This window comes from Maniola hyperantus, chromosome 2 (genome assembly GCF_902806685.2).
Source record: "Maniola hyperantus chromosome 2, iAphHyp1.2, whole genome shotgun sequence".
In the NCBI taxonomy this organism is placed as follows: domain Eukaryota; kingdom Metazoa; phylum Arthropoda; class Insecta; order Lepidoptera; family Nymphalidae; genus Maniola; species Maniola hyperantus.
In genome coordinates this window covers 14,775,477-14,802,177 of record NC_048537.1, presented here as the reverse complement: position 1 = coordinate 14,802,177, position 26,701 = coordinate 14,775,477, and the positions used below count along the sequence as shown (strand labels likewise).

General features: G+C 37.7%; 2 protein-coding genes across 5 annotated transcripts in view; one reads left to right on the top strand and one right to left on the bottom strand.

Annotated features, from left to right (window-relative positions):
- The window catches only part of LOC117991596 (protein bunched, class 2/F/G isoform-like), a 222,488-nt gene extending 209,016 nt beyond the window's left edge, over window positions 1–13,472 (bottom strand). For all 4 annotated transcript variants that reach the window (XR_011238147.1, XM_034979192.2, XM_034979199.2 and 1 more), the window contains exon 1: window positions 10,521–13,472. Coding sequence is in view for 3 of the 4 variants with exons in the window: in XM_034979192.2 (XP_034835083.1) it covers window positions 10,521–13,237 (2,717 nt within the window). In the remaining variant the exon portion in view is untranslated. The remainder of the gene's footprint in view (window positions 1–10,520) is intronic.
- A 2,524-nt stretch (window positions 13,473–15,996) lies between these two features.
- Window positions 15,997–26,491, top strand: LOC117991612 (major facilitator superfamily domain-containing protein 6-A-like). The gene is made up of 13 exons (XM_034979209.2): window positions 15,997–16,687; window positions 16,755–16,918; window positions 17,210–17,406; window positions 17,703–17,817; window positions 17,893–18,092; window positions 18,172–18,425; window positions 18,502–18,756; window positions 19,062–19,206; window positions 21,558–21,709; window positions 22,669–22,848; window positions 24,323–24,465; window positions 25,390–25,602; window positions 25,798–26,491. Exons 1-13 carry the CDS (start codon window positions 16,399–16,401, stop codon window positions 26,029–26,031), a joined length of 2,541 nt encoding a protein of 846 aa, XP_034835100.1. The 5' UTR covers window positions 15,997–16,398; the 3' UTR covers window positions 26,032–26,491.
- Window positions 26,492–26,701: the final 210 nt, after the last annotated feature.

The following is a 26,701-nucleotide window of genomic DNA, read 5'->3' as shown; positions in this document are numbered from 1 at the left end:
TCGGTAGTTTTTTTTTTCATTCACTGGGTGTCCTTGACTGTGCGAATAATAGTTCTGTTTGTTTAAAAACAAATATTGAACAGGCAGACTATTTAAATTTGATATTGGCGCCGATTCTGTTGTCATTCTCTTAACTTAATTTTCTTTATCATATTGCTAAAAAAGGACGGAACATGAATTTCACATTTAAATACTCAAAATTTTAGTGTACACTACAAAATACTATGCTCGCGACTGGCGGCTAAAGTCACGAGGTTTGACAGTTCTAAAACTATCAAACTGTGTCTGTTCTTTTCATATTAAAGTACATTAGTACGAAAGGATGCGAATACTCTAAAATTTAGGTACGCTCAGAATCAGTACCACTAGGTATCTAGTTAACTTTCGCGATTCTATCAGTAGTCAAAGAGGTCTTCAAATATTTTACTTTGCTACGTTCAAAATAACAATAATATAGTTCTGTTAAGTAAAATCATTAAAAAGCGTAATTAAATCAAATGATGTATTTAGTTCCGAGTAAGGCAGTTTTATATTGCATCAAATTTGTAACTACAAAAGGCTTGCTTCTTGAAATTTATCAATATCTGTAGAAGGTTGGCTCAATATTATTTTTACAATAACGAAGGACCTACCTAGGTATCTTAGGGGCATCTTTCTTAGATCTACTAGTAAGTACTAATAACTTGATAACTTTATAGAGATTCTGACTAATGATTATTGTCTAACTAGCCGATGCCCTCAACTTCGTCCGCGTGGATTTAAGTTTTTGAAAAGCCCGTGGGAACTCTTTGAGTTTCCGGGATAAAAAGTAGCCTATGTGTTAATCCATCTATCTCCATTCCAAATTGCAGCCAAATCCGTCCAGTAGTTTTTGCGTGATTGAGTAACAAACATCCAAACATCCACACTTTCACATTTGGAATTAGGATAATGTATAGTAGCTCTAACTATCGTGAAAATTGATGATCCAACGCAACGAATAACGATCTCTAGTTATGTTTAAACGTGTTAACTAGATCAACTTTCTGTATCCAAATATAGTCACACAATATAACACTGCAATACGATATTTCCCCGCTCTACTTAATGAACGGTAACGATAAAACTACACGCCAACATTAATTGGATAATCTCATTAATTCGATAAACACTAAATTATACCTGGAAAACTTCGGAAATGACACCTACATAATGGGGCTAATTCTCTTGTACACAATCTCTAAAGTAAACTAAATTAACAGGTCTAAATCTAGTGCTACCCCTTTCCGCAAGCAACATTACGACAGGGATAGCAATAGATTTAGACGTGTCATTTTAGTTTAGTTTAGAGATTGTGTACAAGAGAATCGGCCCCAATATCTACCTATAATTTATTGTACAATACGCGGCAGAAAGTAATGTACATCGGCCTTTAAAATGTCATTTCGGCTTTGTAGAGCGTTATCTCTGTCACTCATGCCTATATGACGATTTGTCTGTCTCAAGGACAGTGACAATGCTCTACAAATCTGCTATCTTCGACGTCAAAGTCTCGACGTTTTATTATAAGTTCTGTAACTGTCGTGAACTGTAGTTTAACCCTAACTATAACCACCTGTCATGCAACTGGAGATATGTGTCTAAAACTAACCGCAAAACTTTTAGTACGCATTCACTTACTATTTTAGCAAGTGGTTTATTTGACAGCTCCTTACCGCGAACGGAGAGCATTGGCATTTCGTGCATCCAACTACTTTCACCGATAAGACATGCCAGTAGACTGTATCGGCTGCTAGACACAAGCGCAGTGAATCTTGAAATTACGTTCATCCTACCGGAATGTCGCTCTGCAAAATACCTCCGACCCAAGACAATTTTACCAAGAAAAAACTCTTTAAGTTAATCCCTCAAGTGAGACCTCAAAAATTATTGTTTCTGTTACAGTTTTTGGAAATTATAAAGTTACTTACTTTTATAGGAAAAACAAGATCAACTTCTAACCTATAATTCAAAATAAAAATCCAATAATTCTAAAGAAATAGCAAATAGTATGAAATCAGAATGAAAACTATTGCGATCGCCGGAGGTGTACCTAGGTACTATCTCACGAGGTATAACCGACTAAGGTAATTAATAACCTGAGTCAATTGGGACATACGTACCTACTCAGTTTTAGGTTTTGGTTCACGTTAAGGGATCTTATTACTTAAAAACAAAACTAAAACTGATTAAACACTAACTGCGCAAGAATATAAATATATAAAAGGAAAAGGTAACTGACTAACTGATCTATCAACGCACAGCTCAAACTACTGGACGGATCGAGCTGAAATTTGGCATGCAGATAGCTATTATGACGTAGGCATCCGTTATGAAAGAATTTTTGAAAACTCAACCCCTAACGGGGTGAAATAGGGGTTTGAAATTTGTGCAGACCACGGTCCACGCGAGCATAAGCTAGTGTAATAATGTGGCTTATTCCGTTGTACACAATCTCTAAACTAAACTAAAATGAAACACCAAAATCTATTGCTATCCCTTTTAAAATGTTGCTTGCGGAAAAGGATACCACTAGATTTAGACCTGTTAATTTAGTTTAGTTTAGAGATTGTGTACAAGAGAATCGGCCCCATTATATGTGTAAGAATAACTTGCACTAGTCCTGTTCTTTAACGATAATGGACTTCGCTGGAAAACTATAATTTTGTGTGCTTAAATCAGTCAAAGACTAGTTATATCTGGTTGGCTATCAAATATTTTATCATTAATGGAAATCAAAATGTTTTTGTCCCAGCAAGTTATCGTGTTTAATGTCTGCGCGCAAACCTCAAATATTTCCACCAAAAACAACATCGTGTCGTGTCGTCATTTAATTGCTTCAGTGCACGCGCCAATGCCGTACGACTGTAAACCATTGCGGTTCCATGAATGGGGGGGGTACAAAAACAAGTTCAGACAATAGGTCATTGGGAAAAACTGAAGCGAAAAACAACAATACTAGAACTGTATCTGTGATTATCTGCGATTTCATCAAATTAAAAGTTTCGTGGGAATGGGACAAATTCGGTAAATAAAAATATTAAGGGTTGAAAGTTAACGTAATCTCTTATGTCTTACATATGGCATTGTTCTTCAATTTTCTGACCAAAATATTTCCTTACTATCTAATCACATTAAACCCACCACCGCTTTTTCCTGTTGATTTTGACAGACACGACAGACAACGAAGTGATCCTATAAGGGTTCCGTACCTTAAAAGGAAAAACAGGAACCCTTATAGGATCACTTAGTTGTCTGTCTGTCTGTCCGTCTGTCGTGTCTGTCAAGAACACCAATAGGGTACTTCCCGTTGACCTAGAATCATGAAATTTGGAAGGTAGGTAGGTCTTAGAGCACAAGTAGACTCGCACTTGGCCGGTTTTTTTTCTCTACAGATACGGAACCCTAATAATACGCTTACTTTTTGAACAATTGACTATAAGACCTTTAACCGTCGACAATTTAGGCTGTAAGCTCGATAGCTTTTCCTAATCGAGGCAGAGTTGAGATTAGAAAAATAATTATATTATGTAGATGCGGATAGGAGTGGTACCAAATATAAGAACGACTTTAAACTCATCTTCAGCATAACTACAATTAATTAGTCAGCCAACCGATGATTTCTAATACGCGCGTGTGAGATTTTTGTATAAAGAAGAGAAGTTAAGACAGTGGGCTTTAATAGTGATGATTAATGAAATCTAATGATGACTAATGAAAGTTATCATCTATCATTTATTTGAACATGTAGGTAGTTGTACTTTTGTCAGGTAAGGCCAAATACTAAGTAATTAAAAATCAAGCAAAGCATCTGCTGTATTATTTCAAAGTAAGAATCCTAATCATCTAAACAGGCTTCTATAATAATTAGAAGCTAACAACCTAGTGTTTACTTTTATCTCAATGTATAAAATAAATAGCACAAGAGGGTAGGTGATAAATACAGAAGTAAAACCAACCAAGTCAAATAATAACTGAATTGTATTTGTTCAGCATTGATCTATTTATATTAAAATGAATCTACCACCCATTTCGCTAAGGTGTTTAGTCATGGAGAAGAAAGGGCAAAGAAACTCCATAACACACATCTTTTAAAACATTAGAACGTTGAGTAAAGTAGTAGGTTCATATTTGGTACACAGTTACAACAGGTAACCTATAAAAGGCAAATGATTACATTACATTATAATTATAATACAATATAAGAATACTTAACTTCAGTAAGGTCCGCTGTGTTTGCTCTGGGCTGTCGATACAAGACTGTCCCCTCTCTGTCGAGGTAGGGTACTTTTATAACACTGCCATCGCAAACCAGGCGGATGTCGACTATCACATGATCTTAATATTAATCATTATTTATTTTAGGTTTGTTGACAAAAGGTATGTTGACACACCCAATTTACAATAATAAAATCAGTGACATTGATGGTCTACGTATTAATAATTTACAATAATAATAAGCGACTTAAATTGTCAGTTTACACAACATTATTATTTCACATAATAGCTATTGCCAACTGTATGTTGACAATAGCTTAGTATAATGTCACTCTTAGTGCATTGACAGTATTTAATTTACAATGAATAATTAGTTACCAGTATTGACAATTCACATAATATTATTTATCGTATTGTCACATTCCTAAATATTAAATTAAACAACATACAAGAAAAGATACTATTCAAATCATACCCTTTCCGTACATTGACAGTATTTAATTTACAATTTTACAATGAATAATTAGTTACCAGTATTGACAATTCACATAATATTATTTATCGTATTGTCACATTCCTAAATATTAAATTAAACAACATACAAGAAAAGATACTAATTAAATCATACTCTTTCCGTACATTGATATTGAATCGGGAACGGAATTACGATTCTGTTTTAAATATCACAACAAACATTTACTTCAGACTCCCAAGTTTATGATTAGATGAATTTTAGCATAATAATTATGTATCCAATTTTATCGTAATATAACACGCGATTAATCGCCCGTTTATAAGATTGCATGTAAATTGTAATGCATACGAGACCGATCATAAGCGAATGGCAATCTCAGGTTACACGGCCTTCCGCTCTCGATTCGATTACAGACGACGCCAGCGACTCTGCGCTGGCGCCGGGCCCTTTAACATTGTGTATACGCCTGGGGAATACTCGAAGAACTCATTAGAATTGTAATTAGGTAGGTACGTCGTCAATGAAGATAGGAGACAATACCAAGGTACATTCTGCTATTAAAAGTATAGCGCAAGGACCTTATATAATTACGTAGAATACTAAGTCTAACTATATAACAGGTAGTTTAGTTTTCCTTCATCATAATCATCGTCACCCGCTCAATAGGGTACACGGGTCTCCTATCAAAATGATTGGGGTTTGGCAATAGTCTATACCACGCTGGCCAAGTGCGGATTAGCAGACTTCACATACCTTTGACGAATACCTGAATAGGAGGCGGACGTCTTACAGTACGCGGCAGAAATGTGCATCAGCCTTTAGAATGACTTTTCGGCTTTGTAGAGCGTTGTCTCTGTCACTCATACCTATAGACGTTTTGTTGGTTTCAATGTCTCTGACATTGCTCTACAAATCCGCTATCTCCTTATAAAGGGCGATGAATATTATTTTCTGCCGCGAACTGTAACTACTAGGGTAGGGGATCACGGCTCTAGATCTACATTTAAGATACTATACGGTTGTAAGTCAGGAACCACGGACCTCGGTGTTCTATCATCACCATCACCAACCCATCGCTGGGGTTTGACCGTAGTCACTGTAGTTGGCGCTGGCCAATTGTGGATTGGCGGATTGTCAGTGTTTCATACCCTAGTCACATTACAGTAAACTTGCTGGAGCAATCAGCGTACTGTAATCGTACCAAGCCTTTCTTTGTATCAGCTTCTGCGGATATGTACCAAATTAGCGTATGCGTGGAAAATGCATCATAGTCAAAGCACGTACGTGGCGTAAGCGACGTCACTTTATTACGCATCTAAGAGAAGCTATGCATCCGTTCGCAACGCTTCGCTGCGTTTCGGGCTGACGCTTTTATTAGCTTAGTCAAAGAGTCAAAGATAGCAATTATACCGGGTGTAATACATGCAGGCTCATCAGAACAATCCTTAATCGCAAACATGTTTGAAAACTCGCTTCAGATTTTTTTTAATGAAAAGGCTTAGGCTGACATCTATAGAGCGCATTTTGAATTTGCTTAGACTTAAGGTTGAGTTAAAACGAGACAGATTTTTGTGACAGATATATACACCAGCCCCCCTAGCATGGGCAGGAGACAAAAATTTTATCCCCCAATTATATCCACTGACGAGGGATAAAATTTACTTGTCCACCTCTCAAAGCACGGCAACAGGGGAGAGGAGAAGTTTATCCCTAATTCGGGGACAATTTTATCCTCGACATTAGACGTGGGTTTAAGTTTATTCTCATAGAACTTAAAAAATCAAAACATGTCTCGCGGTACCTGTTGGGTTTAGGTTATGTTTGGGTTGTGTTTGGGTTATGTTTGGGTTGTGTTTGTGTTATGTTTGGGTTGTGTTTGGGTTATGTTTGGAATATGGTTGGGAACCCCAACATAAACCCAACATAGGTCCCAAATACCAATTACCATTAACCCAATAAAGGTAAAGGAAAAGATCCAAAAACCGAAAAGTCCCCCGTTTTATTCACTGTGGATAATTATATCCACCCGTGAGCCCATGCTCGGAGAGTGGATAAAGCTGTCGGAGGGGATAAAGATTTTATCCTTTCCCCGGGGAGAAAATTATATCCCCGCCCATGCTAACCCTGCAGTGTCGTTTTAATGTCTTAAGTCTAAGCTAAGTCAGAAGGACAAACCAACAAACCAATAAACCAACAAACAAACACACTTTCGCGTTTATGATAAGGGTACTGATATCTACGTAATTTAAGTAAGTAATCAGTACCCTTATTATAAATGCGAAAGTGTGTTTGTTGGTTTGTCCTTCAATCACGTCGCAACGGATTGACGTGATTTTTTGCATGGGTACAGTCAAAGACCTGGAGAGTGACATAGGCTACTTTTTATCCCGGAAAACCAAAGAGTTCCCTCGGAATTCTTAAAAATCTAAATACACGCGGACGAAGTCCCGGGCGTCAGCTAGTTTAAAAAAAGTTTAAGCTGTACTACTACGAGGGCATAATATGCTAGTCTAGCATATGGGTTTATAGATAGTATTATATTGTACTATCATTTGCTCGACTAACGTAGACACATTAGCCGGCTATCTAGTCTAGGCAACCACTTACGAAAAGGAGACTAGTTAGAGACATTCGGTTTTAAGAAAGCGCGCCTGTCTTTGATTGAATGCAAAGAACGGGCCAGTCACTTTTTTAGCCGGCCCGTGACTCGGATGCGTTGCACGTGAGTCACCTCGCAGGGTTGCCAACCGAACGTGATAATTTTCTCAAAAGTATGTAACTACTTAATGTTATTGTGATTGTATTTATTTGATCGAATGCAAAGAACGGGCCAGTCACTTTTTTAGCCGGCCCGTGACTCGGATGCGTTGCACTTTAGTCACCTCGTAGGGTTGCCTACCAAACTTGATAATTTTCTCAAAAGTATGTAACTACATAATGTTATTGTGATTGTATTTATGAAGGTACTGCTTATAAGGTATTAAATTAATATTAATATTATTAAATTAAGTTTATGCTGGTTCTAGATTATAAGATAGCTCAGAAATCAGAATACAGTATTTTATTTATCTTTGAAGTACTAACTAAATCTGTTGTTTATGCTATATTTTAAGTAGGTACCTTAAATTTTACTAAAATTTACAACAGTTAGCAAAATGATGATTAAAAAGAAAAATTTCTTTAAAATATATTTAAAATAAGTTTATTTAGTAAGTACTTAGCTCCTACCTAAGTAGGATATAACCTAGCTACCTACTTAATGGGGCTACTTAACACAAAAATAATGAAAGCTTCGTTTGACAGTCACCCAAGTTTTTTTACTAGAGAATATTTATGTACTTACTTACCTAATAAAATTAGTCAACAAAAAATAATGCCTCTATTAATTTCTCAAGAGGTGGCAACCCTACCGCGCGGCATACCGACGGGCACCATATTCCGTACGTGTCAACTACCTATTTATGTCGCAGGACGAAGCGCAAATAAACAGCATCAAAGGGAGGCAGTTCGGATTCCGCGCAGCGGTACTAGGGATGTTGGAAGTGGTTAAAAACATCGATATTAAAATTTTCACATAAAATATCGATATTTATAGTGATATATCAGTGCAACTTCTGATTTGTGAGTGGTAAGTCGAAGGTCATAGATAATAATAATTTTAAAGGGACCAATCCATGACTAATCCGATATATTTTCTTACGACCCTGGGTTCTGGGTATCGAGCATCGATGTTTTGAATGAAAAAATATAATATAGTAAAAGTTGAAACATAGGTAGGCACTTAAGTAATTTGTTTGTCGTCCGAAAAAGAATAACGATTTTTATACCGAATTTAGAATTTTATATCGATACATCGATATACCGAACATATTATAATACGGATATATATATATCGACATCGATAGTTTTTCGACAAGCCTAGGCGGTACTGCCCGCGGCCGAACACAACTAAAACGAACGCCATTGTCTACGGATAGAGTTATTTTCGCAAATAGACATGACCTAAGTCTTAACTTAGGTCTATTGTAGCATCCTGTATCTGCAAAGCCATACTGGAAAGCGATTTAGCGTTCCGGTACGATGACGCTATGAGAACGATTAGGGGTATAGGTTTAATAAACTGTTAAGTACCACCTCTGTTATAAATACTATCTGTCCCGGCTTACTCACGTGTGTAGTCGACGTTAGCCCGACTAGTTTCGAACCCATCCGGGGTCCTTTTTCAAGGGAGTCCGTCCGCGCACGCGCCGCGGTTTTGACTGGTTTTGAATGGAAATCACTCACGGTAGTTTAAACGCTAAAATACCACCTCTGTCTTCTAAGTGCATGCTACACACATTATATTGTTATGAAAAACATTGAATGTCTAGCATTAACTCCCTAAGCTTAAATTATTGTTATTTAAAATTCACAAAATTGACCCTTTTTATTATTGTTGTTTGATGATTGATTGTAGGTATGTTATATTATGTTCTAGATTCTAATATAGAGATTCTTCTTGCAACTGCAAGGTTATGAACTAACTTGAACCTAATAAAAAATACACCCTGTATCTGAAGTTAGTAATAATAATAATATAATGAATTTACTTATATGCCATCCTAAATGTTAGTTCATAATCCTAAAAATAGAATTCAATTAAGTATAATATTTTTCAGAAAGCTATTTAGGTATACCTACTGTGTAAAATTAGAGGAAAAAGAATTACTAATGTCTCACATAGTAGTTCTTTTTATGTCTATTTTCTCACTCTACGTCTAAACGATGTAAGTACTTCATAAGAATAATAACAAACTTATCCAGATTATAGCTGGTAAAGATGAATATAGTATAAGTGGTGAACTGGAAAAAATAAGCAACTACTCGTTTGCTCGCTATCTCTATTTAAAAAAAAACTAACTAATAATTATTATAAATATATTAATATCTAGAGCAGAATGTGGTACTTTGAATTTTAGGCTTAAAAATTAAATATAATATACAGTGCTGCTGCTTAATAGAGACAAAAATATCATGAACTGATATATTGGGTAAAGATTAATGTTGAGATCTTGTTAAGATAGAACATACATTGACTTTGCTAAGATTTAAGTTCATTTAAAGCAAGAGTTGAGACATAATATACCTATGTATATTTAAATCTCTGACAAATCTGTTTCTAGTTTAGGTAAAGCCTATGAAAAGTCAAAGTATATTAATCTCAATTCTCAGCCTAAGTTTCCTATCTATCATCAAATAAAAAGTAATTTTTGTTATGTTACTATTGTGTGTGTCATCGACTTATTTATGTTTTATAAAAATAAGTCTATGACACACATAATAGTAACATAACAAAAACAGAAATGCAACAAGTCAATGAATATAAAAAGGCCCGGCCAGCAAAAAGCTGTTTTATAAAGTTATCACTAAGTCTATAATCAAAGCACTAAGTGATAAAAACTCACTTTTGCAGATAACCCCAGTAGTGCTTTAGAAATTACACTAGTTCACTATAATTGTAGAAATGTATAACTTGGTAAATAAAAGCTTTTCCAAAACAAACAAACCAACAAAATTCTGAGGATAGGATTGATTGAGGCATCATTTCTTTCTAAAAACTATTCACATTGTCGGTTATCTTTTACTTGATATGATAAACCAACTACCTACTAGGAACACATATTTATTCTTTGGACTTGGAATTTAATCAATGCATAAAAGTCATCATTAATGCAAGTTTATCTTATCATGGAATGTATTGTGGCTTAATAATAATTGCTTTTTTTATCAAAGTTTATCAGATAGATGGCGCCAAGCAAAGTTGACTCACCTTTCATCCTCTGGAGGCGGTGCAGCCTGCGGCTCCTCCTTGCCGTCACCTGTATCTCCGGCCTGCGAGCCGTCTGGAGGCACGTCCGGAGCACCACTATCACACGCATTCACATTCACATTGCTCACCACACCGCCACTGACCGCATGGGACACCACTGCACTCACTGGGCTGCCGAAGCCCTGACTGTCATGTCCCGGCTGTGCTGCATTGTTGACGTACGCGGTGGAATTGACCGGCATCGACACAACTGGTGAGTTAGTCCCCGACACTGTCGCCTCCACGGGCGCCACACTGCTCTGCGACATCACAGGCACCACACCACCATATCCCAGACCCATATTGGTCTGAGATTGCACCACGTTCGCGTGAACACCTCCGCCCATTCCCACTGGCATGTTCTGCTGCATAGGCATGGGCATATTCTGATGAGCCATAGACACTTGAGCCACTGGCTGGTTAGGAACATATTGCACGTTGCCCATCTGCCCCTGCTGTTGTTGCATCATATTCTGGGGCTGCGCCATATGTGTCGGCATCTGTTGACCGATGTTAGGCTGCTGGATGTATATCGGATCCGAGGCGGGCATTTGCATACTGGGCTGATTCCCATCTAGAGTCATCTGCATGTTCTGAGGGGCTGTCATCATTTGGATATTCCCTTGCTGCATACTTCCTTGCTGTGGAGCCATGGTGTGCACCGGAGCCTGCTGTTGTCCGGCCATCTGGAGATTGGCCGGCAACGTTGAACCCTGAGGTTGAGTAGCCATAGGCTGGAGATTGGAAGGAAGGGTTGCACCTTGTTGAGATGTTACAATGCTAGTCAGCACCTCTTGAGGCAAGGTCTGCCCCTGCTGCGACATTTGCGTTTGCTGCGAGTGATACTGAGGAACGTTATGTTGAGGTTGAACCATCGGCTGCTGTGTAGATGGAATGGTGGCACTGATCATTGCCTGTGGATTAGCTTGCTGGTTGACCGCTTGGTTGTACTGCGGCTGAGCGACGGCCATCCCTTGCTGTTGCATCTGAGGATGCATCCCTGGCACCACCGACTGCTGCGGCTGAGACGGCAGCTGGTGCATTTGTGGTTGCATCTGGGAAATCTGTTGATTAGCCGCAGTTAACTGCGTGGGTATCTGCATTTGTTGTATGTGATTTGGCATTTGCTGGTTCTGCAACGCCTGCATCTGGGCCTGACTAGACAAATGTTGGAGTTGGGCTTGCTGTGCCCCCATCGCTTGTTGATTCTGGAGATGGTGACTCTGTCCCATATTGGGGATCTGAGCCTGTTGCATCTGATGAATTTGCTGCGGGTTTGGCTGACCTTGCATAGGTTGCATTTGAATTTGTTGCATTTGTGGCTGTTGGCCCGTCACTTGAGTTAATTGTCCCTGGTTGGGCATGCCTTGCATCTGAGGCATCTGCTGCTGTAGTTGCATGTTAGTGAGCTGAGCTTGAGGCAAATGCTGATTGATCTGTTGCATTTGCTGGTTAGGAATTTGCTGCATCTGCTGGGGCATTTGCTGATGCATCGGTATCTGCTGCATGGGGATACCTTGGGACTGTGCGATCACTTGTTGAAGCTGATGTTGTGGAAAGCTTTGTGGAATTTGCTGAACTTGCTGTTGCTGGTTAGGCTGAGGATGACTCTGCGTCGCATTCTGCATTTGAATGTGTGTCATGCTCTGTGGGTGTTGGTGTCCCACGGGCTGGTTGGCCTGCATGTTCTGGTTTGGCATTTGCTGTGGCATCTCTAGAGGAGGAGACTGTACGGACACTGACTGAGTAACGGGCATTTGTTGTTGGACCATGTTAATAGGTTGGGTCAAAGATTGTCCCGGGGAAGCCATTGGAAACTGTTTCTGAACACCTTGATCCATTTGTTGCACAACACTCACTTGATCTTTAGGCCCTTTATTGCACAGATCGTTACACATATCATCATGTTGACTATCGTTTATGACCACTCCACTGTCGGGGGCTTGCAATGTATTAGTCTCGGTGACGTCTAAGTTGTTGTTGAGGGTGATCGGGGCATTCTGCTGGGTTGTAGTATGATCGAGATAATCCATGCACATCCACCTGCCACGGCGGAAAGGCTCCGTGCTTTCGATTTTTACAACTTTAAATCTTTCATTCCTAACATGTTCTTGTATCTCCTTCATGCCTTCCTGCGGCTTGGAGTTGCCTATGAGGTTGATGATGCTGCCCGTGCCGGCGTTCGTGACGCTGACGTGCATGTCATTCGCCTCCGTGTTGTTGTTGGGCACGGCTCCTCCCAGCGGCGCAGCGGCGTCGGGCTGGCCGACGATCGCGAGCCCGTACTGCGAGCTGGTCGGGATGACAGGCGCACAACCTAGCGATGCACTCGACGCGTTGTAGAATACGTCGTCTTTCGAGAAGGTATCCTCCGAGTAGCTCGGCGTTTCATTCTCTATGTCCGTCACCCTCGAGATGTCGTCGGTGTGAGATTCGTCTAGATCGTCCGCAGAGTCCTCGCCTGCATCAGTGCTCACCCGAGAGCCAACCGTCACACTGGTTATCTGAAAGGAAGATATTTTCCTTGGGTTATGGGCGGATTGAAGACTCGTCGGGTGAGTCACTCCCTTCTCCGACTCGTTTAGTCGAAGAGATTCACTCGTAGTGCGATGAACGACGTTGTTATACTTGTTTTTTTCACTAGTTTTATGTGACTTTTGAATCAGATTGTCAGCCATTATGCCGTCTGACTCGAATGACTACCTAAAGAAAATTTCACTGTTTATTGGCCTCAGAGACATTTGACAGACTTTTCAATCACAAATATGCATGTAATATTAAACCATTGTACACTCACAATTTCACAAGCACAGTAATTTAGCTGTTAAAGTTCTTAAAATTCATTAGTAAACACACACAGATGTGAACATCTTTCAGACGGCAGCAACATGGCGGCCATTTATGCGCAATGCATTATGGTTGACAATTTGCAGTAGACTATAGACTAGACTGTAGACCTAAATTTTTAAATCCTCTGCTATCGACGATAGATGTCACTAGTATCTTATCAAATTATTATATTTTTATACAATTTATGATTATAAAATTATTGTTTTATTTTTAATTTAATGAATACATTTAGATTCTAAACTTATATTTTAATATTTTCTAATACGTAAATTAAAACGGACAAGACTGATTTTGATCAAATCTATAGAACATAACTGTAGATAGGTAAGTGAATTTGCATGACCCAAGAAAATTGTTTAGGTCAGTAAACTATACAGTAGGTACTAGGTACTGTACAGTCACATAAATGAAGTTTTGAATTTCCTAAATATTAACATCTTTAAAAACGAAAAAATAAAGATAATTATAAGGTAGCAAGTCAAATTAGCGGAATTAATAGATGGGTAGGTAACTAGTTAGGTAACCATCGTTAAGTTGAATTTGAAATTGATAGATAAACACACAAAAATAAACTAAATCTAGAAAGTAGTTCTCCAATTCTTATGTATAATTTAATAATTACATAATAACTTAATAATTACATAAATAAATCATATTTAAACTGAACCAACTGGAAATTATTTATCTGTGTACACCAAAGTATGTTACAGGTTCTGCTACTTGATAATAGATGGCGCTTAAATAAAACTCTGTATCCCGTTTTCACTCGATTAAATTCCTAGGTCCAAGAGTGTTAGTTAGCAAGGCCAAAATGGACCAATAGATTGCGCTTTGCGCTACAAGTTACAACCTGTGGCTGCAACGAAACCCCCAACGGCACATACCTACCTACTTTGGTAAACCAAACTTACATACAGGCTGTATTAATCAAAAAGGAATAATTCTATTGATTTTCCTCTCTACATTTTTTAAATATAGGTACCTACATATCTAAGTACATGGTACCTACTGGTAAGTACCTACCACTAGAATTTTACTTTCTAGTGACTAGAAAGTAGAACTTTTTGATTCTACTCCTTATTGCTGCTTTTCACCAAAACAGTAGGTATTAGAGTAACCTAAATGATTGTTAGGACAAGGTTTGTAAGTATGTAAAAGATTTTTTGGGAAATCCACTGGAAAAGACAGTTCTCGCCGGGCGCGGACGAAGTTGCGGGCAATAGCTAGTAGGTACCAATTAATATCTACATCGAAGCCTAGAGTAAAATGAGGTAGAGTCGGCAAAACTACCTACCTAGTTAAAATTTATTAATTTACGTAGGTACCTAAAGCAATATGGTGTAGGTACCTATATTTTATTAATTTTGGAATAATCCATACCAATATTATAAATGTGAAAATGTGTCTGTCTGTATGTCTGTCTGCTAGCTTTTCACGGCTCAACCGTTCAACCCTATTTGACGAAATTTGGTACAGAAATACCAAAAAATTATTCATTTAAAGCTATTTTTAATTAAATGTAAAAGTAGCTTTAAATGTAAGCTACTTTTACATTTAAGGATGCAAAAGTGGCTTACATCCCGGGGAGGACATAGGCTACTTTTTTATCCCGGAAAATTGAAGAGTTCCCACAGGATTTTTAAAAACCTAAATCCACGCGGACGAAGTCGCGGGCATCATCTAGTTTTAGAATAAGTAGATAAAATCATAATATTTTTTCTTGTTTAGACTCATGGACTGATAGGTACCTACCCTTCCATCCTACTAAATACTACAAACGATTCGAGATTTGGTATTGTCCTAGTCAACTGTGCTAACTGCCAATTTTCTTTTAAGTTTGCCACATTGCCATTTTTACAATGTAAGTAGAGCGAACTTTGAATAACCCTTCTTAACAACCACTTATTTAAGTGTCAAAAAACTTGAAACGCACCACTCTTATCTATTTGACACTGACTGGCTGACTAATTGCACAGGAATTCCTTATTATATATACACAAGGGTGCGCTAAAATTATTTTTGAAAATATATTCTCTAAGGATCGATTTACATTGGCAGCTAATCGAAGCGAAATTCTTAAATTTTACATAGCATAAATTGATTTGATATGAATAATTGATTTATATCTATTAATAACGTAAAGTACAGATTTCTACTTAGAAAAAATTGCATTTTTTTATTCGTATCAAACACAAACGTAACATTAAAAAGAAATAGATAAGAAGTGGACAGGGAAGCGTTTATCTATAAGAGATCTCTACCTTGGCAGTGGGAGAGTTTATAAAGGAAGTCATTTGTGCTTTACGTGGTAGAGATAGAGGTTACTAATAAGTATGCTATCTAAATATAAAAAAATCTTTAATTCGCTGCAAATGTGAATCGACCCTAAGGTGGCTAAATATAGGATGATAAGAAATCTCATAAATGCTAGTACAGTAGATAAATCTGGTAAATGAGTGGATAAAGTACGTAAAAATAAATTAATTTATCCAAATAAATTTATTCTAGATGTTTTCATTATAATATATATTAAGTAGATATATTATGATAAAATTGTAACTTACGACAAATAACAGCAAAGACGTTGTGGCCTGCGGGCTATTTCGCGATGATCGGCTTCATCTTGGGAACTAAGATGGGATCAGAAGCGCCCCGACCTCAGCTATTATCCGCAAGGTCTTCAGATCACCAGTCGATTTAGCCATCCCCACCAATCGCCGTGACACTTCTTAAACGAGGATAATTTGCTATTATTTGTAAATTGGCGTCTCGCGACGTCCGCTCCTGCCTGTCCGCTTCGCAGTCGTTCGGGAGCACGGGACCCTCCTGGCTTCCCGCTGCCACTGAACTACGACGTGTAATCCTTAAATAAATAATCGTCACATCACCGACAACCTCTGCCGCCTATCCGAGCGCCAGTCGATAAGATATATCTCGAGCACAAACACTGTAACTTAGTTATGAAAATGTGAATGCTTGTAAAAGGGAAATGGCAAGATCTTTAGATGATATCCCGAAAAAGTACACCGACGAAGATAACACTATGGACGAAGACATCGAAGACCCTCGAGGATGTTTCCGCAGGATGGTAGTTTGGTTACGGATCAATCCCAATCTTGTTATGTTAAAAGTGACTCTATTTGTGATGTACGGAGCAACCGCATCTCTATTACCATATTTGACGATTCATATGCAAAGTATAGGACTAACTGTGCCTGAAATTTCTTTTGTGTATTTAGCTTTACCATTCACCACATTTTTAAGTCCGCCTATAACAGGTAAGTTTTTTTCTTTTATGGGATGTACAAGAGATGTTTCCAGTATTGATGTTTCTGGTGATTTTAGGATTTCTAGTTGATCGCTTCGGAGAGTATAAGCCAGTAGTTATCACGGCTCTCATTTTAAACGCAGCATTTCATCATTCCCTGCTCCTGATTCCGCATCAAGAAACACCAGGAGTAATGCCATCGGCGTATGTTATGCGCCATCCAATTAAAAGGAGCGTTGAGGTAACGACCATTATGGAAAAACAGTTTATATTATTTCAACGAAACGTCTTGTTACGCAGTTACGTACTTAGCTCCTGCCCTCTAAGAATTTGAGCAAATCGACCTCATCCGGCTTCAGGTTGGATTAACTGGTCTCGTTATACAACAACTCCGAGCTATTTAAGATAATAAAGCTAAATATTATGCATAGTAACAGCTATAGTATGTCATTTTATATTTTTATCCAAATCTTATATCATTGTTTGTTAAACTAAAGCAAAACATTTATGTATACTCATTTGTATTTAATAGATTTGGTGGAGCCCATGTCCTAGCAGAGAATGTCCCGATGAAGATGAGCAGGTTGATTTCGTTCTCGATCGATGTATAGACCATTGCATGTTATCCATACCGACCGAACGCCCGGAGGTTGATCCAGCTGACGATAAAGATGATTTAGACTTCCACATAGAGCACAAATTTCATCCACCACGTCTTACCAATGCCAGGTTCCGTATTAATCATATCATTTTTTTACGTCATTGTAATAAACTCTATTAATGTTCTTGTAAACATTTGAAAATGAATCTAAAAATTAATTTACTTATTGCTAAGCCTTCTCCTTCTATATGTAAGCTTATGAATTCGGCGTAAAGATAACGAGATGGTAAACCAAAACAAATACAGTACAGTCATTACACACAATCGTTTCTTTGTTTTATATGAACCAATTATTGAAAATGTTCAACTTTTTTAATAAAAACAATTTTGAAGGCAATTTTTATTCAAAAATATTTTTTCGCAGCTTCCTTAATATGACTGATGATGATGAAGAATTTAACGATGCAGCATTCTTTTTAATAGAAGTTCATGACGATTTAGGTGAACCGAAAGAACAACTTGGAATTGAAATGGAAAGGGTTGGTAATTGGTAGCCACTTACTTATGACAGTAAAAAGTATTGTCAGATATTCTATAAGATATTTTTATTACAGGACGACAATGATACAGTAACAGATTTCAGATCAAGGTTTGGCGAGAAACTACTGCTTGCTCAAGGCGTAAATATTACTGCTCTTGATAAGGAAGATCTAAGATGCGGTGGACTTGTAATGCTGCATAATATGACAAAACTCTCGCAACAACGACTGGAATCTTTATCAGCTGACTGTATGGTACAAAAATGTGACTTTAGGTAAACATCTCGCTCTCTCGTTGTTTGGTGTTTGAAATCGAATTTGTTTATATTTACATCTAGAATTAATAATTTTCAGAAAAGGCGGCCCGGACATATGCCCTCCCGATTACAAAGAAAGCGATGACAAAACTTTTTACATTTATTTCTTTTTACGCTTCATGGGAACTATCATGTTATCTGCTGGTGTTACGATCATGGATCCCATAGCATTAACAATGATACAAAAGTATGGGGGAGACTTTGGTAGAGAAAGGCTATTTTCTAGCATTGGAATGGCAATTTTTTCTCCTATCACTGGCATGCTCATAGATATGAGGAGTAAACAAGTTGGTATGTAGTGGCATTTTGTAATCGTTATCGTTAATGTCAATAAGCAGTTGTTAATGTTTATATCGGTTTGTTGCAGGCTATACCGACTATTCAGCAGCTTTTTATACGTATGACGTCTTACTTCTGGTATCAGCAATTACCGTAGCTGTAATGCCCCTCGGAGCAAAACTACCAGCTGATAATTTACTACACGATTTAGTGAATATTATTAAAATGCCACATATTATCATTTTTATATTCTTCCTTTTTGCTCTAGGAAATTTTTGGGGTTTCATTGAATCATATTTATTTTTGTATTTGAAGGAATTAGGTGCTCCAAATTTCTTACTAGGTAAGAATATCGTATATATAATATATATATCAATATAAATTTGCACATATGACTTACTATATATTTTTGTATTGCTTTGCCTTAAATAGATAATTTTTTATCAATCAATTTTTCATCTTTGTTTTTCAAACAATAATTGCTATTGTTGATATACTTCAAGTAAATAAAATAAATATTATTGTGGAATGCTTGAAAAACTCAAGTACCTAGTCTTAATAACAAATCCGGTCACAAGGGAGTAGCTTGTTAAACAATCATTATATAAGGCTACTACCTAGTGTATTAACTCAAGTGCGAATGTCCAGGAATAACCGTGACCGTGGGAACGCTGAGCAGCATCCCGTTCCTCTACGGCGCAGACGCTATCACATCTCGTATTGGGCACGTCAACGTCATCATTGTTGCCTTCTTCTCTCATGCGGCGAGGCTTGTTGGTTATTCCTTTATAGAGTGAGTTCATGAACTTTTTTGACTTACACTTTACTTTTTGAGCTTACTTACCTATAGCTTGTTTAAAATGAAGCACCACAACAGTGTAAAAGATGGCCTATGAAATTTTGGATTTTGGTCCACACCTTGACCGTTGGACAATTGAGATTTATGTGACATGCGTTGTAACTTTATAAGTGGAAGACTCCGAGTCTAAATTCCACCTAGGTCAATTTAGAAATTTGTAAATTGGTTAAATTCTGGTCTTGTAGGAGGCTTCGACTCTAGCGGCGTTACTGTTTGGTGTATTATGGGTTTCATAAAATGTAATCTGCCCACCCCCTTCCATATTACATTACTGTGCTTTCATCTTAGATTGCACCACTTACTATCAAGTAAGTAACATAAATAAGGTATAAGAATTATTTTGTTAAAAAAGGTATGATATGCGGGCATTTGTATCCCTGAGGATCCCTTTTGCAATACAGTTACTTTTCAATGCAAAGGGTAGGAAACTCGTTCTTATATTTAAGTTCAATAAAATATTATGTCTGGTGGGAGGCCTCGGCCGTGGCTAGTTACCACCCTACCGGCAAAGCCGTGCCGCCAAGCGATTTAGCGTTCCGGTACGATGCCGTGTACAAACCAAAGGTGTATGGGTTTGATAAAAACTGCCATACTCCTTCCAGGTTAGCCCGCTCCCACCTTAGACTGCATCGTCACTTACCATCAGGTGAGAATGCAGTCAAGGGCTAACTTTTATCTGAATAAAAAAAAATTATTATTATTAAATTAAATTATATAGCTTTTTACTATATTTGCAACAGAAAATATAAGTTTGTTTCCAAGTGTATGTAATGATAATGGGGCCGATTCTCTTGTACACAATCTCTAAACTAAACTAAATTAACAGATCTAAATCTAGTGCTATCCTTTTCCGCAAGCAACATTATGAAAGCGATAGCAACAGATTTAGACGTGCCATTTTAGTTTAGTTTAGAGATTGTGTACAAAGGAATTAGCCCCATTGAACATATAAAATTAGAAAGTTGTTTTAGAGTAGGTAACTAGTCATAATAGGAATATTTACATAAATCGCAGTCTGGAGAATGCCAAATAAGTTATGACAAAACAATGGCTTGCTTATCAGATAAAGGTTGGTAAAGATGTAAATTGTCATAAACATAACTGTGATTGGCGGATCATAGTACAAACTATTTTGTGCATACAGCAAGCAAACAGTTTCAGCTTCAGCAATACGCAGTATTTAGGTAGAACAAATAAAATAGCGTTATGCTTCAAAAACTTCCGTTTGTTTACATCCACCAAGAAACATTACTTTTCGAAACAGAAACTTCATGAATTTTGTATCAGTATCCTAATTTATTTTTAAAGGAAGTTCAAAGGAGAAGAAATGAGTATTTAACTTATGTGCCTACATTGAAATTTTCATATTGATTCTTCAATATTCTTGAAAATAATAATATGGTTCTTATTCTTGATATGATTAATATGTCATTTTGTCCTTTTTCATTAAAATTCCATTTGCCGAGGTAAAGTGTTTACGACGATAAAGCATTGTCAAGTTTATGAGCACAACGATCTAGTGTAGGTGTTACTACAATACTGCCTACATCATGACCATTATTACGACCAACGTCATTTTGATACCTACGTTACCTAACAATAAGGTTCACATTACCAGTCACGTAACGTTGCAAACTTTCCGTCTTCTGTTATTCTCTATCAACAGATAATCCTTATTAAATAAAATAATGGTGACGTTATTGTTTTCGTCTTTAAATATAGGTACGCTTATCGCGATTAGTATTTCTATTTTAAGAATTAATGATATTTATAAGTTTGGTACCTATTGCTGCTTAGTGTGCTGATACAAATGTCTAGTTTAGTCTATGTGAATATTGTTAAATTTTTTGGTACAGGCAAGCGCGCACTAGTCTATAAGCTCACTACTCATTACACTAGGCTCGTGATTTAGGGTGCGGTTTACGGGAGGGACGTGAAATCAAGGAATTCATCATTACTACCATCCTCCCGCAACCCGCATCCCATAAACTGTCTCGGTCAAGCAGTACTTATCATTTCTTTCTTACAGGTATGATTGTCGTCAAGCCTAAGCCAATCTTAATTTTTTTTTTGTTTTTTTTTTAAGAACATTAGCCATGTTAAATTACTAATATTCCCCTTTCCTCTCCAACTAAGCGTCAGGTTTGTGCTAGGAGTAGGTACGACAATAGTGAAACGGGCGGGGTTTGAACCATCGACCTTTCGGTTTTCAGTCCACTCCTTTACCGGTTGAGCTATTGAGGCTCTATTGAGCTCTATTTTATACTTAGTACTTTCCTTTTCAGAAACTCGTGGTGGTGTTTTCCCTTCGAAGCTATGGAATCGTTGTCTGTACATTTGATGTGGGTTGCAGCAGCGACATACTGCGCGATGTTAGCTCCAAAGAACCTATTGGCAACGCTGATTGGTGTTCTTGGAATGGCTCATTTCAGCTTAGGCAAGAGATTATTTTAAAAATACTGCTCAGCTATGACACTTCCAAACCATTTCGATTATGACAAGGTTTTTTTTAGGATTTTCGTGAGAGCAACTTCGTTCACATGGACAAACATGGATTTATTCAGGGTGTAACCAGAACGCTAGCAAAAACTAAGCGTTATTGTTTTACTACCTAAACACAATCCAATACCAATAACCATTTCCTCATTTTGTAGTTTTAGTGATTTAGTATTTTTCAACCCCGCAATGTATAGCGTGTAAAACTTGGCCTATGACATGGCATTGACTCCTAATGGCCTACTTACGCAACGTTCGTTGACCTCTAGCGTTAGTCAGGTGTTTTATTTGCAGTATATCGTGAACTTATACAAAATATCGGATTTTTAAAGATTTTTTGCATTTTTTTGGTATTATCATATCAGTAATCATCAGTATTATCGCCTGTCTTCGTTTTTGCTAGCGTTCTGGTTACATCCTGTATGTATTAAAAATTCCATGGGAACTCTGATTTTTTCGGGATTAAAGTATCCTATGTCCATATTCCGTCCCCAAGATGTAAACATCTGTATACCTACCTACACCTAATTTTGTCAAAATCGGGTGCAGTGGTTGAGCCGTGAAAAGGCAGACAAACACACCTTCGAAATTTTATTTTGAAGTATATTATTGCAAATGGTCAATAAAATTCTTAAGTTCTCTTTTATATATAATATCTGTCCCGGCTTTACTCACGTGTTTAGTCAACGTTAGCCCGACTAGTTTCGAACCCATCCGGGGTCCTTTTTCAAGGGAGTCAGTTCGCGCACGCGTCGCGGTTATTCTTTTTTGTCACGTGTACTCCTTTGAACATGGCAGTAACTTGTAGACCAATGCTGGAAAATTTCTTACTAATAGTTAGGTTTAAACTTTAAAAAAAACTTACTTATAAGATCTTTATTATTCTTTTTATTTCTCCAGGAAGGGGCAGCGGTAGTTTCGGAGGCGGCCTTCTCATTGCTTCATTGGGTACAAGAGAAGCTTTTCGGTACATGGGTCTTATCGCTTTCCTTGGCGGTGTTCTGTATGGTCTCTTGCATTATTTCTGGCTAAGGAAAACCACTATGACTGGATTTCGTGATGCTGTTGATCCTGATACGGGTAAGTTTTGGTTTTGGAAAGATGGGATATTTTTTAATTATAGTACTTATTAACATCTTATTAGTCACATTTTTTCAGATTTATTTTAGTTTTATTTGAATAATAATAATGGTTGATTATGATTGAAATATGATTTACGTGCATCCCAAAATGGTAGAATAACGGAACAATAATAATTTATTCATGTAGGTACCTAGAAGATGACGTACCTAATTATTATAATATGTAAAAGTAAAACAAGCAAACAGTTTCCAAAACCAGACCTGAACACTAGCAAAAACTTAGCATTATTGTTATACTACCTAAACACAATCCAATACCAATAACCATTTGCCTCATTTTGTAGTTTTAGTGATTTAGTATTTTTCAAACCCGCAATGTATAGCGTGCAAAGTTCGGGTCAATGCCCCGCTTACGACGCAGCATTGACTCCGAGTGACCTACTAACGTGTTCGTTGACATCTGGCGTCAGTCAGATGTTTTATTTGCAATATATCGTAAACTTTTACAAAATAGTAGGATTTTTTTAATATATTTTTTCGCGTTTTTTATGGTATCATAATATCAGTAATCATCAGTACTATCACCTGTCTTCGTTTTTGCCAGCGTTTTGGTTACACCCTGTACCTATATGTAAGTACACAAACGTAAACACTATCCAAATGATCAATTGGGATAATTAAGTGCCATCTCTTAAGTTACGTAGGTACCCCCTACCTGACGCATGGATCAAATTCAATTTGCTTAATACAATAATCCAGAGCTCACACGTAAAACAGGAAGAGTCTTGTTAATATTTAAGTAGTTTCACAAAAGAAACAACAAGCTTAATTCACTATAATCTGCCAAAACAGACAAATCCATACGATACAACATGTAGCATGCGATAAACTCCGGCCATCCTCCCGGAAACATAAAGGGGAAGGGATCATGGAAGTAACATGCACCACCACCCAAATGCGGATTATCCCTAAGGCAAATGAGGCACGTGCCTAGGGGCGCGAGATTACGAAGGGGCGCGAGCGATCATGTAGAGTTGGATTTCTATGAAAAATCTTGGAGTGACCGCCTCTTCATTAATATAGCTAAGTGTAAAGTCTTCACTTGTTCGATCAACTACCAGCTTTGCAATTATAGTACGTGACAGGTCGAGATAGCAATCCAGGAGGAAACGCCCCCACACCCACACAGCCCCCGCGCTAACCCGGTGCGGGAGAGCGCAGAGCGTGGGTAACGTGGGTGTGGGCGGGAGCGTCCCCCTGTCTCGTATTCCGATTGCCATCTCAACATGTCGCGGATGACTATAGTCTATACCCATTCATTGTTCTTTCGAAGTTAGTTTGGCTGCTAGAGGGGCGCCCATGAGATGCTTGCCTAGGGCGCTCTCGACATTTAAGCCACGGTCCACCTCTGCCACCGCCACACATATCACACTACATTTTAGTAGTTTCACGAAGTTGTCGTTCGATTACAGAAAGTGGGGAAGGTGACAAGCTGAACAACGAGCCCTTACGCAAGGACGCGGAGACTATGGTGTCACTGGAGAGGCTACATATAATCACTCGCTTTAACCCACTAGGATCTCTGCATTCCCTGTCAAGAGGCTCGCGGGCGAGGGTAAGTGAGAGAATAGGTACCTATAGATGGGCCTAGTAAATAGACCCGATAGGAAAAACAAGTTGTTCTTATCTGGCTAACACTCTGTGGTGTGTGGTGTACAGGTCCAACCGCATTTTTGCTGTTGGCCAGTTCACAGTTCACAATAATTTCACACGTACCTACCTATTATACAGGTACGCTACGGTCAGTAGGTAGGTACACGTACGTTCCTACGTTCCTATCAGAAGTCAGAACTTAACATTATAGAATTCTAACAGAGTTCTATAATGTTAAGAGCTAAAGTATTAAAAATCTGTTTCGCAAAAATCTGTATAATATAATAAATTATGTACTTACCTAACTGTCTAAGTATTCTGTTCTGTTATTATAATTTAAAATATTTGATAGGTATCTAGGCAGGTAGGTAGGTACTTACCTATATATATCTGTGTACCTAATTTATTTTTTCTGAATAAGTGAAATTTTACCATATGTGCGTCATTTTTAATACACCTACTTACAAAATGTGTAAAATAAAGTCTTTAGCAGTTTAGCCTATGAAAGGATAAGTTGAATTAGAAAATAACAATAATATTTTTTTAATTTCAAAGTTTTTGAGAACGCCATCTTTTGGCAAGTAGCAAACGTAAAAATTTCAAGTTAAGAATTGTTTCGGTTTGACAATAGATGGCGTTGTGGTCAAAAATTAAAATGCACATTTGAAATGTAGGTATTAATTATTTATGATTAATTTTATTGGTGATTTTATAATATTTTTAATTTCTTTTTTGAACCACTGGGCTGTTTACCAGTTAGTTACTAATTTGCTGCTTTCTGAAGTAGTAGGCTCAAGATTCTTTAGAAGACTAATAATGACCCATAATTATGAAAAAGCATTTTATTTTATTTTTGTTCTAACGAGCTTTGATTTTCCACTTACAGCTTTCCCAAGGCGACATCAACGAGCTATGCCGTAGCCGCAGCGGCAGCAACAGCCAACGTCGCTGCAGCAACATTGAGATATCACCCAAATCTCCTCAAGGCTCCGCCTCCAAAGTGGACCTGCTTCGGTCTGCGCTGGAAATCAGTCACCAGCAAGGCAAAGGGCATATATCCAACCCTGTGCTGTCCAGTCAGACTAGACCTACGTATAAGGTAACTTTTATATCTATAGGTAGGTGACGGGAAACTTCTTGAATGTTCTGACATTCACATGACATGACTGAAGAGTTGTTTGATCTCATTCCACCCTTCTTTTTCTACAACCGCACCGCTCGCCACCGCAAACACACTTTCACATTTATAATATTAGTAAGTAGGTCCGGTTTTAATTTTAGTTTTTTATTGCAGCTAGCGAACAGCGCACCAAAGTTAACTCAACGAAATAACATCTCGCAACCAGCCCTCTCAGAATATGACAGACGTCGAGACTCAATACCAGAGGAGGCTGAAGAAGATCGACTGGCGCCTACGCAGAAGCCGGGCAAGACCAAGAGTGACCATCTACCACCACCGCCTACGTACGATGAGGCTACACGGGAAAAGAGGAAAAGTTGGCATTCCGATGACAGCACTCCCACCTAACCTCTTTGAAAACAAGCTTGAAATTAATTAAAAAAATATTGAATAGAAGTCGATTAAAATGTACCTTGTACACTGTTAAGAACCTGAAGTGTGAGTTTTGGCGGAAATATACCCACTTAGTTGGCGAGTTGACACTGTGGTGGAAATAGATCAATCTAAATTTTTCAGTAATATAATTTAGTACCTAAGCCATGTTTTGATATTTCTACTACAGGCACTGTTCATTATTTCTTAGTTAAATAAATTATTAAATTAATACATTTACAACTATAGGATATGCTGGGTAGCACAAATAGGGGAAAAAGTTTTTTCTGTTCGAGTTTTCACGAAAAAACACACGAGGGTCAGCTCAGGTAGGTACTGGGTATTAATTGACTTACAAGTACTGAAATAATCTCTATTGTATTTTGTATTGAATAGTTAAATAATATTGTATAAATAAATAATTAGATACTAAGCACATCGATTTTTTTTATTCATAGGTATAACCACTAAAATATACATCGTACAAGGTATAATTAGCACTTTGGCATAACACTTTTATGTAGAAACTAGCTTATGCTCGCGACTTCGTCCGCGTGGACTTCACAAATTTCAAACCCCTATTTCACCCCCTTAGGGGTTGAATTTTCAAAAATCCTTTCTTAGCGGATGCCTACGTCATAATAGC